We start from the raw sequence: 17,720 nt of genomic DNA, 5'->3' as shown, positions 1-17,720 counted from the left end.
TGAGGGGGATAATAATTAATTAACAAACTAGTCAGAAAAATTCCCCTACGATTTGTATAAACGAAACTATGTACAAATCACAAGAAAAGTGTGAGCATCTATAGACATAAAGAAATGAAAGAATTCAAGAGAGGACGCCCTTGAGAAGATCCAAGCCTTCAGCTGAGATGCTCCTCCTCTTGTGCAACACAGGAACTTGCAGCTTGGGAGGAGGATGCTGGGAGAAACAGACAACCACAACAGTTAGGTTGTCGCATGTATTACGTTGGAGTGCTTCTATGACGAGCGCTTTCGCACACCTCGCAGGATCGTTGTGTTTCATCAGCTCCTTCCTCACTGTCGTCACCGCACACTGGCTGCTCATCACGTCCCACAACCCGTCACACCCCATTATTAAGTACTCGTCGTCTTGCGTTAACTCCACCTCTTCGATCTCTGGTTCTGATATTAGTGGGCTCTTCGATCCCTTTGACCCCTTGATGTGCCAGTCTCCTAGAGCCCTTGCCACCGACAGCTGGCCGTTCAGGTATCCGTCGTAGATCACTCCGCCCAGTTTCTCGATTCTTAATCTCTCCGATGTGCAGTTTGGCTTGTGATCTTTTGATAGTTCAATGGCTCTGCCTCGTTTTCCCAACACAGCTCGAGAATCGCCTATATTAGCTATCATCATACTTCTGCCAGCATGAAAAAAACATGCCAATTACTTACACACACACGCGCTATAGATTATTTTATATACAGAAAGTAGAAAAGTAAGTCTATAGGCATCTTGATTGTGTTTTGGTTGTAGTCTCTATAGCTTTATTATATTTTGTTGTTGTTCTTTCTTTTAATTTTATCTGTCTACAATTTTAATTACCATAGTTTTAAAAATGGACAAAAGAACCATGACTTGTCGTCTCAAAAGAATTAATTTTACTGATATATGCTCTATTAACCCTCGCTGTTGACGTGTACTTAATATTGCGTTCGTTCCTCATATTCTGTTTAATCTAAATATATATACAACGAAGCTTTTTCCCTCTTATCTTTTATTTTTAATCACACACAGTCAATTTATTTTTATGTCAGCAAAGAGGCTAACAAGATCATAAAAAAATTAACTCTGTCAGTGCCATGGCATGGCATAATGTTACATGCATTTTTTAAATTATAAAAGCAAATATTGCAGATAGATTAAAGTAAAGAAACTGTGGACATGTACAGCGAAATAAACCTATATAAACTAAATACAATCACATTACAGGAACCTACTGCTGTATGTATTTATACGTATATATATATATATATAGACACTATGGTGGTTATCACGTACGTACCTTCCCATCATGAGGGCTATCAAAGCAGTGGTGCCTGAAGACATATCAAGAGAAATGGCATCTGCTAATGCGTGATCCACCTTCACAAATGAACTCTTGATAGCCTTTCTGATGCTGCAAGGGAAGTTTGAGTCCGCAGTGATAAACTTGAGGATGTTCTTTCTCGTAAACAATGCTGCATCCGTGCCTCCGTGCCCATCAAATATCTGTCATCAATGTTAATAATATATAAAGAACCGCCTCTGTAAGTATAGACAATACAAGGCAACAGAGACGATGCTGCAATAACTTTGAACCTATACACAGATTTGATTCAGATATATACATATATAGAAATATTACCCCATAAAAAGCTCCAGGAGAAGGAAGGCGACTTCCTGGAGGAACATGTTCATGGAGATCATCGACAGCGATGAATTCATCCTCCATGTACTGCTTCGGTCCTTTTTCAGAACAGCTTCCAGATCGAAATATAGGCCAAAACTCCGATTTCTCCTCCGTCGTCGTGGCCGCTGTTTTCAATTCTACACTCACAATATCTGCTTCCTAGGCACAACACAATCCAACATAAAGCAATATGCTTGTAAGACTGCAAAATCTGTGGAACGATATATAAAATAGGAAAAAATTGGACAAACCGAATCGGCAAGGAAGGTAGAACTAGCGCAATGACGCATGGCGGAAGCGTCTCTAGGAGGCTTGCCACTACAAGACTGATTTAAATTAGTGCCTCCATTAGGATCCTCCATGAATGCACCTCCATCATTGCTGCCGCCACTTTTCATCGTCGTCGGCGTTTGATGAGGAGGAGACAAGAAATCAGTCCCAGCTGGGGCAGTAATCGTTTTCCCATATAGAACACCGTCACATATAATGATGAAGGAGCGGGTATTAAATATTCCACTTGAATGCGATCATGAGAATGAAGAATGAGATCGAAGTGAAGAAGAAAATGGTTTGATTAGGGTTGGGATGTGAATGGAGAGAGGGAGAGAGAGGGGTGATGATAAATGAAGGGAGAAGGGAAGAGTGAGAGAAGTGGAAGGAAGGTGAATGGCAATGGCAAGTTTCACGGACGCCATTGTAGGAGAGGCTGAGAGTGACACGTGGCTCCCTCACCACGCCATCTCTCTTTCGCTACTTTACCGGATGCCCTTGTGTCTCTCTTTTTGATCCATCTAATTAAGCCACCCATGTTGTGCTGCCCAGTTTCTCTTCCACCTATAATAATGCTTTTTATCTATTTCTCAGTTAAGACTTGCAATTTTTAATCATTAATATATATGCCTAGTTATGATTGATCTTTGGTTCTTTTACTGCCACCGGTATCTTCATAAATTCTTCTCACCTGTACTTGACGATTTGTGTGGCTTGAACGGAGTATTGAGTTCAGCTTCTATGCTCTTCGCGTGGGATAAGATTTGGATGCATGGCTGAGATATTTAGTTTAAACGGTTGATATTTAAAACTTTTAATTCTTAGAGTTATAAGATATTTTTGCACTTCAACTATTTGTGTAGGAGCATTAGCTGGCACTAAACCTTTTCGTGAATCATGTTTTTGGTCCTGTTGGGTTTGCTAAGCGAGGTATTGGTTGATTTTGTTGTGCTTTGTTTATAGTTTTCTTTTCACCATTACTTGGTCCATTTTGTGTTCGGGTTTGATGAGCTTCGTGGATTTTTTGTATTCAGTTTCTTTATTAGTGACAGTACTATTCTTAACCAAAAAGACGACAGTACTATTCAGGCACAAAAAAAAATGTGATACTTTTTTGTTGTGCAATATTTTCTGCCAACAATTAAAAATAGTACAATATTATTCTAATAATTAATAAATTAATTTTGACCATTAATTAATTAAAAAATTAAAAAAGTCCAAAAAAAAAAAAACACAACAGTTACCAAATAAAATCCTTAAAAATTTCCTAAATTACAAATAAATATAAAGACACCAATGTAAACATGCTAACACATCATTATGTAATTGTGAATGTGAGTTGGGTAATCTTTCAACAACGTAACGAATTAAGGTTTAAATTTTTGCTAAGAAGGTGCCTATATTTAGCATCTAGTTATGTCTCAAATATAATTATCTTTAATAAAAAAATACTTATTAATAAAAAATTATTATTTATTTACAATATTTTTTGACTTTTGTGCATTCTAAATATACAGAATCCTCATTTTATTTCTAAACTTATTACTTATAAAATAATTAAAAGATAATTTGAAAATCATATAAATAAAAAATATGCTAATATGACATCTTAAAAATGTAATGTAAACATAATTTTTAAATATTAGTAGTCACGGTCACGACATGTTTTTATTTTTTAACAAAATAAAAAGAAGCATGACAAAAAAAATGGAAAAAAACAATTGAATTATTTATTTTTAAAAAAGGAAATGCTGGGTCTATGAGAACAGTGATATTTTGTATATTCTGCTATATATAAAATAAAATAAGATAAGATAAGATAGCACGCCACTAGGTTTAGGTCATTCTGGTTACGTCTTGCGTTGACTGGTGAGTGGGGTTGTTGTCACATAGCACGCCAAATGTATGTACACACACACACACACACACACACACACACACACACATTATAGCACTTTTAGTATAATAATCAGTAATCACTTCAAGACTCAGGAGTATTGACGTGTTTAGTAATTTTTGTCATATCTTGACCTCTTGAAACGTTTAAAAAACGAATAGGCTTTTTAAGGCGTGCTATTAACTCTATATGCACTTAACGCCCCGTAGGAATCATCTCTGCGTTGTTCAGCTTACCAAAATACTGGAAGTATTGGAAGGTTAAATTGGTCAAGGTAGTTAATTTGTTAATTACCTAATTTGATCCTTAGATCCTATATATAGGGTTGAGTATAGTGTATTGAGGTAGGGAGGTATATTGTATAACCTCACCTCACTTCATGTGGGGTTAGTACTCATCGCCCTTTAGTTAAGGGTAGGTTGATGTTGTTGATCTATTTGTTAATATTGATTTATTGTTGAGATCAGTTTTGGGTTTATTGCTTGTGCTGTTAACCCATATAGTTTTGTTCAAGTTGATAGGAAGAAGCACCGGCCACGGGGAATGAAAATGCTAGAGACGCGTCTTACATTATAAAGAAGGCCTAATAATGAGCCCAAGAACTTAAAAATGATGAGAATGGATTAAATGAACAAACCTTTTTCGTGAGCATGTAATCTGGTCATATGTAAGATATTAATGCAATGTATTTCGGTAGTATATGAAATTAAACGAAGCACGATTGGTTTGATCGAGTAGAATAGAAGATAGTCAAGATACTCGATGCCTTTTCATTAAGAAAGGTCTCATATTCAAATCATGTTCAGGACAGTTGATCGCATTTATGGCGCAACAATGCTCGACTCTACCGATTGCCTAATGATGACAATTATAGGAAAAACATAAGGCCAGTTTTTTTTTTTTTATCAGAATGAAATTAAAAGAAAAAGAATGTGTTTGACAGTAAACAAAACACTAAAATAAGGCTGTGAATTGATAAAGAGGTGAGAGTCTTGAGGTGATGAAAATACGGAAATGGGGACTTAATGACTTTATTGATGATCCCCTTTCTTACCTCTCAATCACCCTATAACTTAGTTTTTTTTTTTTTAATTGTATCCATTTTTCTATCGTTTCTCAGGTTTATTTTAGTTCATTTTGTTCTATATAAATCATTTCACTCATTTTCAATGACCAAACAGGTTCATACTCTTTTGTTCTTTTATTTTTAAAATTCTTAAGCCCACTTTTCTACATAAATTAAATAATTATATGTCTTATCAATTTACAAGAATATCATCAATTTTTGTTATTCATGTCAGTCGATCGATTTCAATAGCATTACTTTCTCTTTAAACAACACAAATAAAATCAATAAAAATTAAATTTGTTGAGGGATCAAATTGACTATTAAGATATACAATGAATGATTAAGAGTTCTATCATCCATTATATATAATCTCATATTTCATGAATTTTTCTGCATTTTTTTATGAATATACTATATGTATTTTTATATTTATAAATGTAGAGGATTCAACCAATAGATGTTAGGTTTAGTAGAAGGGGTTAATCTTTTATAACATGATGAACCAAGATTTGAATTCATTTTGAAAAAGATATTCATGTTTAGTGCCTGATCATGCATGATGATAATTGATGAATATGGAAGTGATATGTTTAGAAGCTTTTACTGAATAAGCAGAACTATCATTATGTTAATTAGACACTTGCAATAACACACTTCATAACGATTTGTCTCGTATATGTTCAATGCATTAGACATGTAGTGAAAGATGAGGCACCGAGCACTAGGATGCTATAGATTAAGGCATGTGATGATCACTAAGCACTAATTAATTTCTCGCTGTAATCAGAGTTCAATCCAAGAAGGGGGTGTTTGTATGTGTGGAGCTATATTAAGAATTTAATTATGATGATCAAGATTAACTTCAATCTCAAACCAAATCAATTAGAAATCAGTCTTCCTTGAAATTTATAGATTTTGTTAATTAATGGAGCATTAATTAAGATATTTAAATAATTATTCTAAAAATGGTGTGTGCACACATTCAGCACCAACGATAACTTACTCTCATGCCCCCACCCCTAACACAGTAACACACACATTAGTGAAGACAAACACTAATTAGTGTGGCACTATATAATATATGGATCCGCATTCTGTACTTATCATCCCAAGGGGTGATCTAGACCCCTCATTTTATCTAAAAAAAAATTTCTGTCATTGATTTTAAATAAATTTTTAAATATTTTATTTGTAAAAATAAAAATTATAAAAAAATTTATTGTTAAACTTGGATTGCTTTCGATGCTCATTACATGATGAGCACTATCATACACATCACTTCTGACAAGCTAGATCTAAACAAACCAAGTTTAAAATTTTATTTTTATTTTATATTTATCAAAATAAAAATGCATAAAAAAGATTAATTTTTTCAATAGATTTGTTAATAATCAATCTTATTAGTATATATTTAATCTGAATGATCTAATTTAATATAAAAGTTTTTATGTTTTTTATAAATTGACCATCCAGATATATTCTATACAGTCCAAATATAATCTGGATAATTCAATTTACTATTAATTTTTTTAAATTTTTATAAATTGATTATCTAAATATATTTTAGACACTCAAGATTTAATAATAATTTTTTATAATTTTTATTTTTATAAATATAATATTTTAAAATTAATGACAGAAATTATTTTAAGATAAAATGAAGGCCCAGGACCACCTTGAAGTGTGCTCATCAGATCCAATAATATATATAGTTAGCTCACAGAGCTGTGATGTAATTGGAAAGCTATCCTTTCAAAAGACTTTCAATGGCTTGTACTGGAAGAGGAAAAAAAAGGTTACAAAAGAAAAGTGACTTGCTATTTCACCACACTAAGAAAAGGCTAACTTTGATATACATAGGACAATATGATTAGAATGTTACATGAGATCTAACCAACCCACAAAACGATGACATCATTAATTAGATGTTCTTTTCATTAAACCTAGCTAATTCAATGGCATGCGTTAAAAGAGAGAATTGATGAGGCAAATAAATCGTAATAGAAGTTTTTTTTTTTTTTTTTAACAAAGTCTCTCCTCTCTAGGGTTTTCTGTCAAGTGAAGGGTGAAGGGTGACGACGTCCTCTTAGGCTTCCGCCAGAAGAGAAGACGTACCGTGCTTCGTTTTGGTTGTGGAATCCTTTGTTTTTGGTTGTTTTTGTTGATGGAGTGGTGGTTCATGGCTAAAAAATAATCAGATCTTCATAGCCAATTTTGTGGTGGTGGCATTTCTGGGGTGCTAGTGATAGATGTCTCTTGAACCATAGCTCATCGTCTTTGTTTCTTTTTCCTCTTGCCGTGTCTATTTTGCTGGCGTTCATTGTTGTGTGCGCTACTGTGGGATTCGCTTATGGCGGCTCTTCTCTAACCTCTTTGATTGCTTCCTTATAAAGGTGGGACCCCTTGGGTGGCTCCATGCCATCTAAATTTTAACATATATGGTTTAAATTTAAAATATTATATATTATATTTATTTAAATAAAAATTACAAAATTATTTTAATAAATTTTTATTTTTAATTAGTTTAAATTTAATTTAAACGGTCTAATTTAAGATTAAAGTTTTTATAATTAATGTGAGTATATCTGGATAATCAATATATAATAATATAATATATATATCATATTAAAAATAAAAAATTTATTAAATTTATTTTATAAATTTTATTTTAATAAATATAATATATAATAATATAATAATAATATTTAAATTTAAACTTCATATCTCATCTCAAGAGCACTTGAGATGAATAGGAAAATCAATTCCCTCCAAACCCCCAAACCCGTTGTTGGCGTTTTCACTTTTCTGTGGATTCTGGTGCAGCTGCATGCTACGACAGGGGTGTTTCTTGTGTCTCCCTTGTTTTGTTGTTTGGGGTTGGGATTTTTGTGGCCTCTTTTGTTTACTGTTGCTTATCTTTATATTCGTTTGTTTTGGTTTCTAACAGATTTACTTTTCCTTTGGTAAAAATTAAATAAATTAGAATATAGACATATCTTACTGGCTACTTTAACCTTAAAAGAGGGCCAAAAGGGAGTTTTTTTTAATAATTTAATACAATAAAGTATCCTTAAATCGGTAGATAACATCCGGTCCCTCTATTAAAAAATATAAAATATTTTTAATTAAATCTTATTTTTTAATAAAGTAGTTACTTACTTTTTAATTAATTCTATCTTTTTATATCTACTCTTATAAAACACCTTATAATACATATAAAGTTATTATTAATAGAATTTTTTTTAAAAAATAATGATTATACTTTAAAAGACTAAAAATATATTATATTTTTTAACATTTAACTCATCAAAAAATACTTTATATTTTTAAACAGAAGGAGTAAATATTTTGAAAAATTAAAGTGTGATATAAGTGGAGGGTAACGTTTTCAAAAAATCACCGATATTGACATGCGTTACATAACAGAGAAATATGGGGTAAATAAATAAATAAATAAAACAGGAAGTCTGATTACTATTTTCTCCTAATAAAAAAGGGGCCGATAGGATGAGAACATTAAAAATTGTCTTATAACATTTGTATGTTTAAAATGGTAGAAAATATTAAATTAGATAATATTCCATAATACATTGTTATTCTTATAAAATTAACAATAGGTTTGTGATAAAAATTTAATATCAAGGCTAATGTTCCTGTGATCTAGTGACATGAATGAAAATTTTATGTAAGCAAAAATCATGGGTTCGATCTTGATTGTAAACTCAAGCCGTCAGTCTTATAAAATAATTTATTTAGTATTAATTCGACCTGTGATAAATCATAAATTAGCTGCTTTAAAAGTCATATTATTAAATGGAAAAATGGGGCCAAAAGGCACCCTTGTTAGTTAATGGGGATCGCTTTCATTCCCGACCATTTTACTGCTCTCACATACTTATCCACAGAAATTTAAGAAAATAAATTTTTAAATAAATTAAAAAAAATATATCCAATAATTTTTAAATAAAAATTACAACACTGACCATTGGGTAATGATATATAAAATAAATATTATACCTTTGAATTTTTGTATAAGAAAAGAATAGTCTCTCCCACCAAATGCAATATTGTAGATTTTTCCGTGTTTGTTCTTAAGAATGAAGGCATATAGGCTGTATCATAGAGACAGTGTATAAAAATAAGATTAGATGTGGCACACGGCATTGTGAAGCGCATAACTAGAAAGGATATGTGAAAACACGTACTCTGTCCTTTTTCCGTGCAATTTTCTCACCAAATTCTCGCCTTCCAAACTACTGAAGGTGCGATGAAACTAAGAAACGTGTAACCTTCTATCAACAATTTTAATATTCACATTTTTAACACTTTATGTAAAATTTTTTTGTACACTGACATTATATGACTTGTCGTCTGCACGGTATCTCCGTCGCCTTTTATTATAAAAAAAAAAAAAGGAAACGTGTAACCGTATGTCTTATGACTTTCACGCGTGCTGCTGATTTTGGAGATTTTTTAATCATCCATTATAAGCACATTTCTTAATAAGAGTTGTAAACTTAATTTACTATTGTAAGATATTATAAATATTTTCTGCTATATCTTATCCCCATTAATAATGACGAAGTGCTATTGGCTGGTCAATCAGCCATTATGTATGAATGCCAATGCTTCGGTAGTTTAAAAAAGAAAAGCAAAAGGGGCACTAAACAAGTGCTCGCAGAACTGCACGCACAAAGTTCCAAGAGAATATTGGGGACTGCACTTCAACGTGCGCACACGTTGTTGCTTTTTTAAATGCAACATTTTGTTATTTATGTTATCCCACAAAAACCTTTGAATCCATTAATTGGTGAGTTCCAGAACTAGTTGTGTTGTCTTGGAAAAAAAGTGCATACGCGACTAAGTTATTTGAGTCTATTTCGGAATTATTGCTATTTTGGATTCTCTTCCCCAAATCATTCTTTCCCCATTTGTCTGCACTTTTTATTTAAATATAATATTTCCGGCACATTCCTAAGAAATATCATCCTTTTATTATTAATAAATTAAAAGATTCATCATTTAACATTATCCTCACTGGATCAGAGGTCTCTCCCTTTCTTTTCCTCCCTTTCTCTCCACTTCCCCCATCTCCACCATTCAAATTTTTTTATTAAATAATTTTTTTAAATGAAAAAATTAATGAATGGTGAGGAAGGAGGAAAATAGAGGAAAAGAAAGTAGAGAGACTCCACTTCCCGTATAAACCACACGCACAAAAATCATAAAATTAAGTAAATTTTAGGTTTTATATACATATATATATGTATATTAATTATTTTTTTTGCCAGATATAAATTAACTAATTACTAAGTATGGGCTACATTGCATGAAGTTTGGAGAATAAGCAGAATATTTCATGGTTTCATATTTAATTTATATTGATAGTCTAGTGAATTTCTAACTGGACTCTTCAAATTTAAAATTTTAAAAGTAATCTTTTCCCAATCACGACTCTCTAATAATGTTTTGATCATTTTTATAAGCAATCGTTAACTATTTCTCTTAAATTAAGAAAAAAATTTGAAATTTTCAGAATCTATCCAAAGCAGCTTGAAAACTAAAACGTGACAAGCAACAAGTCTTTTATCCCGCCATGGGAGGATGATCAAAGTTGTATTTTTGTAAATAAATCATAGATATTACACTAATTTTTGTAAAAAAACCTTGTATTAAGAACCAATAATATGGGTTTTATAAATAAGATTGGAGAGACTATTTAAGGAAAAATGGCAGCAAGAGCCCTTGAAGAGAATAAAAAAAGCAGTGAGAGCCCAGAATAATTGAAGGTTCATTTATACACAATAAAAGATTTATCGATTGACTTATGTATGGGTGAACCTTTAATTATTCAGGGCTAACATTGGGCAAACGGTTTACGGGCAAGCCCACAAAAGTTGACATTTTTGTGAGTTAGGTTGGTCTAGCCTGCTAGATAAAATAGGTTGAAAAATTCAACCCAACCTATTTTCTAGCGGGCTAGCCAACCCATAGGCTGACCCGCAAAAATTTATCAAATTTTTTAACAATTTAAAATTTATATAATATAAATATATATATATATATTTATTTCACATTTTAAAACAAATTAATAATTAAAGAATTTCTAAATAAATAAAATAAACATATAATTCAATCAAGCAAATTTATTTTATTAGATTTTTACTATTAATTATATTATTGCCTAGATGTGTTATCTTTCTTAATGAGAAAGAAAATTTAAATATAAACCCATATTATTTTTCTCAATGAATTTATATTTATGATTTCAATCAATAGATCTTATGAGATTAATTAATAATATATATTCAAAATATTTTTATAAAAACTAATGAATCATCGATTTACAAACTATAACAAAAATTTTATTTGTAAATTATAAAAAATATTTACACTAGATTTTAAATGTAAAGAACACATTTAGGAGTCATAAATTATATATTTAAAAAATATTTTTATTATTGTAAATTTATAAAAAGATATAATGTGATTAAAAATAAAAAAATATTTTTTTAAAAATGTATTAGCCCTCAGGCTAACTCATTTTAGCCCGCTAGTTTTGCAGTTGGACTAGCGCAGCCTGTTTTAAAAAATAGGTCAATTGTTTAACCCAACTTATCAAATTTTGTGGGTTAAATGGACTAACCTACAGGCTCCACATGTTTTCCCAACTTTATTTAGGTTCTCACTGTTTTTTTTTTTGGTGCCTTCCTATAGGGACTCATTGCCAATCTCCCAATATTTATTTATCTATGAATCAAAGTTAAAAAATTGTACAGACAACAAAAATTTAGAGTCATATTTAAAAAAAAAATTAGAGAATTGTCTGTATGCAGCAAATTAACAACCACAGCACCCTTTTACTGGCATAACTTAAGGGAATGATAACGATGCAGTTTTCTTTTTTTATTTTGGCCAGTGACTAACTGGAAGGTTATTTGGACAAAAATCATACATTTGAAATGAGATGGTTGTTATAATTTCAATGCACGTCAAAGTTATCATATGACACAAAATTGGGAGTCTCGCTTGGAGCTTGCTTTCAATTATGTCTTTTAAATTAGAAAAATTCTATTTTAAGTTCTAAGGGAGGAAGAGATTTCAATAAAATTTGAAGTTAAAGCATATTTACTCTGATTGCCCTTCTTTTCAAAGAGGCTCCTTCCTCCACTGTGACTGCAAGAGTTTACCTCAAGTAACATGAACAAATAAATGAGCCGATCACATTGGACCGTATATTCAAAGAAATAAATAAATATACCGATTTGCTTACTCATCAAATATTAAGTGCAATTTCAATATTATGATTTTCGATGACCCATACCTGGATGCAGAAACCTTACACTTTTTCACATTACCTGATTTTTATTTTTGGACAGTTTTTTGATTTTGTACTAAAAAAAATAACGCAACGATGGTTTTATCAACCACAAAGAAAAGTGATTTTTTGAAATAATCTTATAATTTTTTTGTCATTGTCTTTTGTACTGAGAGAGATTCTTGGTTTTTGCATCATCTAACATATTATATAAACGGCTTTATATACCAAAAAAAAATGTGATGCATTTAAATAGTGTTCAATTATTTTTTCCCATATATGTCTATACTACCTCTGGGCGATTAGTTTCTCTATTATCGGTTGAGGATATTCTCGGATCCGCTAATAAAAAACAATATCATTTCATAATGCCAGGCAAAATCAATATCTCCAATTAATATTAAATAAAAAGTGATGCCCTGGAACTTATGTAAACCCAATTAATAACTGTTTTAATTTAAGATATTTTGGCATAAATATATATAATTTCAAATGATGGAGTGACTTAGAAAAGCATCATGATTGGCGCACAACACAGGTCATAGCTCATGACCTCAGCTTGGCCACTTCCTATATAAAGGGTTTCATGCCGCTTCATTGTGACATACTCATAAACAACAATCAGCCTTAAAGCCTTAGGAAGGAAAAAGCTTTTGGAATTCAGCTGTCTCTTGGCTCAGAGCTTTCACCACCACCTTTAGAGGGGGCAAAAAAGCAAGTTAATATTTTGGCTTATTCTGTTTTCCTTTTTCTCTTATAAAAGAAAATGTTGCTTTTCTTTTTTCATTTTGCTTTTATGTTGCTAGTTGCTATACAACACTCATACATACATCCGCCATGCAAAAGTTGATGTGTTTAGTGTCTATATCTCATCACAATACTTGTCTGTTCTTTTCTTTCAAGATTCATTGTTCTTCAATTTAATAGTGGCATGTGTTGCAAGTTTGATTTGTTTGTGTGTTTTCCAAACAGCACAACATGCAGAAAATATGGCTTCTTGTGCTTGTAATTTTCTACTGCGACATTTGTTCAAACGGGTTTCCTGCAAGACCCAGTTCTGTCAACATTGGGGCAATTTTATCTTTCAATTCAACCGTTGGCAAAGTTGCAAAAGTTGCAATTGATGCGGCAAAGGATGATATAAATTCCAATCAATCAGTTCTTAATGGAACTAAGCTCAATATTTCATTCCAAGACACTGAATTATCCACTGGTTTTCTCAGCATCATTGATTGTGAGTCCTTCTCAAACTATGCATGTTCTCTTTAATTTTTTGTCCTTTTGCATCACACTGAAACTTTGGAGGATCCAGTCAAAAGAGAGAAATAGAATGGAAAGATCTAGCTACCAAGGTTGATTTTAAATTTGGATTCTTTATATTCATTTCTTCTTCTTTTGGTGAAGTCTTTCTATTCACGTCTATCAATGTATATAATGCATAAAGAGATTAAGATAAATGATATGATAAATGTAAGAACAAGATACGAATCCCAACCACAATTGCATTTTTTAAACGTATATGTGCATGAATATAAAAAACAACAACAACAAATCTTGTCTAATAAGGTGGAGTCAGTTACATAGATCGCACTATATCATTGTACTTTATTAACAACCAACTCCTTAGATATGTTATGCAATTGCATGCATGAATATAAAATATCAAAGTTACTGAATTTCACCATCTCTCTTTCTCTTTCATCAGACATTTCAATTGCTAAAATGGGTTCGAATTCCTAATGATTATGTCGGTTTGTTTGTTTCGACAGCATTACTATTGATGGAGAAAGACACAGTGGCCATAATTGGCCCTCAGTACTCTGTGATGGCTCATGTGATTTCACACATAGCCAATGAGCTGCAAGTACCCTTACTATCATTTGCAGCAACAGACCCTACCTTGAATTCTCTTCAATTCCCATATTTTATTAGGACAATAGAGAGTGATCAATTTCAGATGGCTGCTGTGGCAGATATTGTTGACTACTATCAGTGGAGAGATGTGATAGCAATCTATATCGATGATGATCATGGAAGAAATGGGATAGCTGCATTAGAGGATAAGCTAGCTAAGAAACGCTGTAAGATCTCATATAAAGCCCCTCTTAGGCCTAGTAACATAAATAACGAAGAGATAAATAGTGTATTAACTAAGGTCATTATAAGGGAGTCCAGGGTTATAGTCCTTCACATATACCCTAGTTTTGGCCTAGACGTACTTCATGTGGCTAAGACACTAAGCATGATGGAAAGTGGGTATGTCTGGTTGGCCACTGATTGGCTTTCCACAATACTAGATACTTATCCATATGAGTCATCTTCATGCATGAATGACCTCCAAGGTGTTATTACCTTGAGAATGTATACACCTGATTCTAAAATGAAAAAAAATTTCACTTCTAGGTGGAGTAATTTAATAAAGGAGAAAGCTCCTAATCAAAGTCCTTTCATGTGGAACACTTATGGACTATATGCCTACGATACTGTTTGGGTCCTTGCATCTGCACTTAATTCATTTTTCAATAATGGAGGAAATTTATCATTTTCAAATGATTCAAGTTTGAATAGACTAAAAGGGGATAGGTTGGACCTAAATTCAATAGGGGTCTTTGCTAATGGTAGTTTATTGCTGAACGAAACTATGAAGGTCAATAGAACTGGTTTAACAGGTCAAATGATGTTTAGTCCAGATGGTGAGCTTATGAATCCTGCATTTGAGATCATTAATGTGATTGGTACTGGGGTTAGGAGGATTGGCTTTTGGTCTAATTCCTCTAGTTTACATACTAGACAAGCATCTGGTCATTCAAACTCAAGCAAAGGGTTGTATGGTGTGATATGGCCTGGCCAAACAACTGTAACACCTCGTGGTTGGGTTTTTGCCAATGATGGAAGGCGGTTAAGAATTGGAGTGCCTCTCAGAATTAGTTACAATGAATTTGTGTCAAGAATTGAAGGATCTATAATGTTTGGAGGTTATTGTGTAGATGTGTTCACAGCTGCATTGGACTTATTGCCTTATCCAGTTCCATACAATTTTGTCCCATTTGGAGATGGTAAAACTAATCCATTAAATACAGAACTGCTACACAAAATCACAACCAGTGTAAGTATAAAATATATATGGGATTTAGTTTTCATATAAATATATGATATCTTGTCCAATCTAGTAAAAGAAATTTCATTTGTTTCTTTTGATTTGATGATTGTCATTGCATAACAACATTGAATGAAAGTTTTAATTTTTTTTTATGCTACTTAGCGTAATAAATGATGTAGTGCAATGATAGTTATCTAATCTAAACAAATTACCAATATTTTTTTTAACTAAATTGGACTGAAAATCCATGGATTGTATTGAATCTCTTTGCTTTCTCATTATCTTCATGTGTTTTTATCAGTTTTGCTATATTTTGAGACTTTGCCTTTATATATGTAGGAGTTTGATGCTGTGGTAGGTGACATTACCATTACCACAAACAGAACAAAGATAGTGGATTTCACACAACCATATATTGAGTCTGGGCTTGTTGTCGTGGCTCCAATCAAAAAGTCATACTCCAATGCTTGGGCTTTCCTTAGACCATTTACTCCAATGATGTGGTTTGTGACTGGAATGTCTTTCTTTGTTGTGGGAGCTGTTGTGTGGATTTTAGAACGACGAGTAAATGATGATTTTAGAGGTCCTGCTAGAAGACAATTTGTGACTATTATATGGTAAGGAAAGAATAAATCGTTGAAGCTTTATTTTTGGTTCACAAAATGCTAAATTATAGTGTATAAACCATATGCTTTACATGCACATCCCATAATAAACTGTATATTTTGTTGCTAACATGCGGAATATCTTTTTGCAGGTTTAGTTTTTCAACCCTATTTTTTGCACATAGTAAGTGATAGACTACAGTTTCATTTTAATTTTTTTAAATTTGTATAAATGATCCCTTGTCATTAGCCAATATGTTATTTCACTAATAGAGGATAGTTTTAAAAATAGAAAAAAACATTACTTAATCCGTTCAAACATGTAAGGCATTTTTTGAGGAATTAGATGTTAAAAAATATAAAGTATTTTTAGTCTTTTGAGGTATAATTATTGTCTTGTTTTAAAAGTACCCCTATTAATGAATAACTTTATATTTATTGTAAGATATTTAATAGGGGTAAATAAAAAAAGATAGACTTAGTTTGAAAGTAAGTATTTACTTTATTAAGGCATGAAATTCAATTAAAAATACTTTATATTTTTAAACGGAGAGAGTATATGCTTTTAAAGAAACTCAAAATATTTATTTAGTTGCTATCATTAAACTTTCGTATACCATGTTGACTATTTGTAGGAGAAAGAACTCTGAGTACCCTTGGTCGCTTAGTGCTGATAATATGGCTTTTCGTAGTTTTGATACTAAACTCAAGCTACATAGCAAGCCTGACCTCCATTCTCACAGTGGAACAACTTTCTTCCCCTGTGAAAGGAATTGAAAGCTTAGTAACTAGCAAAGAGCTCATTGGCTATCTGCGAGGTTCATTTACAGAGAACTACCTTACTGATGAGCTTAACATAATGAAATCTAGGCTCGTGCCTCTCAATTCTCCATCAGAATATGAGAAAGCCTTAAAGGATGGACCTACCAATGGTGGTGTTGCAGCAATCATCGATGAACGTGCTTACATGGAGCTCTTTCTTGCAACCAGGTGTGAATTTGGAATCGTCGGCCAAGAGTTCACCAAAATGGGTTGGGGTTTCGTAAGTGCCTTTTCTTCTTTGCTTTCTTTACGATTACCTATTATATTGACCCAAAACTTTAAGGAATTGAGTACATAAGTCATGCATTGTGCACGTTATTATGATGTAGGCTTTTCCAAGAGACTCTCCTTTAGCAATAGACATGTCAACAGCAATCTTGAAGCTATCAGAGAATGGTGGTCTTCAAAGAATACATGACAAATGGCTTTCAAGAAGTGCATGTAGTTCTGAAGGTGCAAAGCAAGGCATAGACAGATTAGAGCTCAAGAGTTTCTGGGGTCTATTCCTTCTCTGTGGCATTGCTTGTTTCATTGCTCTCCTTTGTTATATCATTCGCATGGCCTATCGTTTCAGCCGCCACTCTGATGGCAACCTCATTGCTAGCTTGTCACACTCAGCTCGAATCCGATCATTTATTTCCTTTGTCAATGAAAAGGAAGATGAAGGAAAGAATGGTGCCAAGCCAAAGAGGAGTGGAAAGGTGGCACATGAAGATAGGTCAATGGATGACTCTAACATGTGCAGTGTTCATTATGAAAATGATTCTTCACAATGCTAAATGCTAACAAAAGAATGTGATCTTAGTGATCTACTTAAAATTAAGGGAAAATTGCTCAAAGATCCCATTTACCAATTTAACTGTGCACAATGACAAAGTTGAATTGATGAATGAAGGATCTTTAAGCAATTTTGTTATGTCATGTCACGTATGT

General features: G+C 32.4%; 2 protein-coding genes across 2 annotated transcripts; one reads left to right on the top strand and one right to left on the bottom strand.

The window, feature by feature from the left end:
• On the bottom strand, positions 1-2,308 carry LOC129296009 (probable protein phosphatase 2C 47). Its single transcript, XM_054934606.1, has 4 exons — positions 1,958-2,308; positions 1,662-1,865; positions 1,320-1,525; positions 1-674 (listed from the first exon to the last, which is right to left on the bottom strand). The coding sequence occupies exons 1-4, from the start codon at positions 2,102-2,104 to the stop codon at positions 125-127; spliced, it is 1,107 nt and encodes a 368-aa protein (XP_054790581.1). The 5' UTR covers positions 2,105-2,308; the 3' UTR covers positions 1-124.
• Positions 2,309-12,882: 10,574 nt separating this feature from the next.
• LOC129296007 (glutamate receptor 3.6-like) lies at positions 12,883-17,720 on the top strand. The gene is made up of 7 exons (XM_054934604.1): positions 12,883-12,978; positions 13,233-13,494; positions 14,030-15,366; positions 15,700-15,977; positions 16,118-16,149; positions 16,601-17,007; positions 17,117-17,720. Exons 2-7 carry the CDS (start codon positions 13,239-13,241, stop codon positions 17,564-17,566), a joined length of 2,760 nt encoding a protein of 919 aa, XP_054790579.1. The 5' UTR covers positions 12,883-12,978; positions 13,233-13,238; the 3' UTR covers positions 17,567-17,720.

Source organism: Prosopis cineraria, unplaced genomic scaffold (genome assembly GCF_029017545.1).
Source record: "Prosopis cineraria cultivar Desert tree isolate PC_DT_omini unplaced genomic scaffold, ASM2901754v1 PC234, whole genome shotgun sequence".
Taxonomy (NCBI): Eukaryota; Viridiplantae; Streptophyta; class Magnoliopsida; order Fabales; family Fabaceae; genus Prosopis; species Prosopis cineraria.
Note: the sequence above shows the minus strand (reverse complement) of the source record. Positions and strands in the feature narration are given on the sequence as shown.

Bases quoted from the DNA above. Each gene is read 5' to 3' on its own strand.
- LOC129296009 (XM_054934606.1), bottom strand. From the start codon at position 2,104: ATGAAAAGTGGCGGCAGCAATGATGGAGGTGCATTCATGGAGGATCCT. The intron at 1,526-1,661 runs GTAATATTTCTA...CATTGATGACAG, and splicing joins CTCCTGGAGCTTTTTATGGG to ATATTTGATGGGCACGGAGG. The intron at 675-1,319 runs GTACGTACGTGA...TCATGCTGGCAG, and splicing joins ATAGCCCTCATGATGGGAAG to AAGTATGATGATAGCTAATA.
- LOC129296007 (XM_054934604.1), top strand. From the start codon at position 13,239: ATGCAGAAAATATGGCTTCTTGTGCTTGTAATTTTCTACTGCGACATT. The intron at 16,150-16,600 runs GTAAGTGATAGA...GACTATTTGTAG, and splicing joins AACCCTATTTTTTGCACATA to GAGAAAGAACTCTGAGTACC. The intron at 17,008-17,116 runs GTAAGTGCCTTT...ATTATGATGTAG, and splicing joins CCAAAATGGGTTGGGGTTTC to GCTTTTCCAAGAGACTCTCC.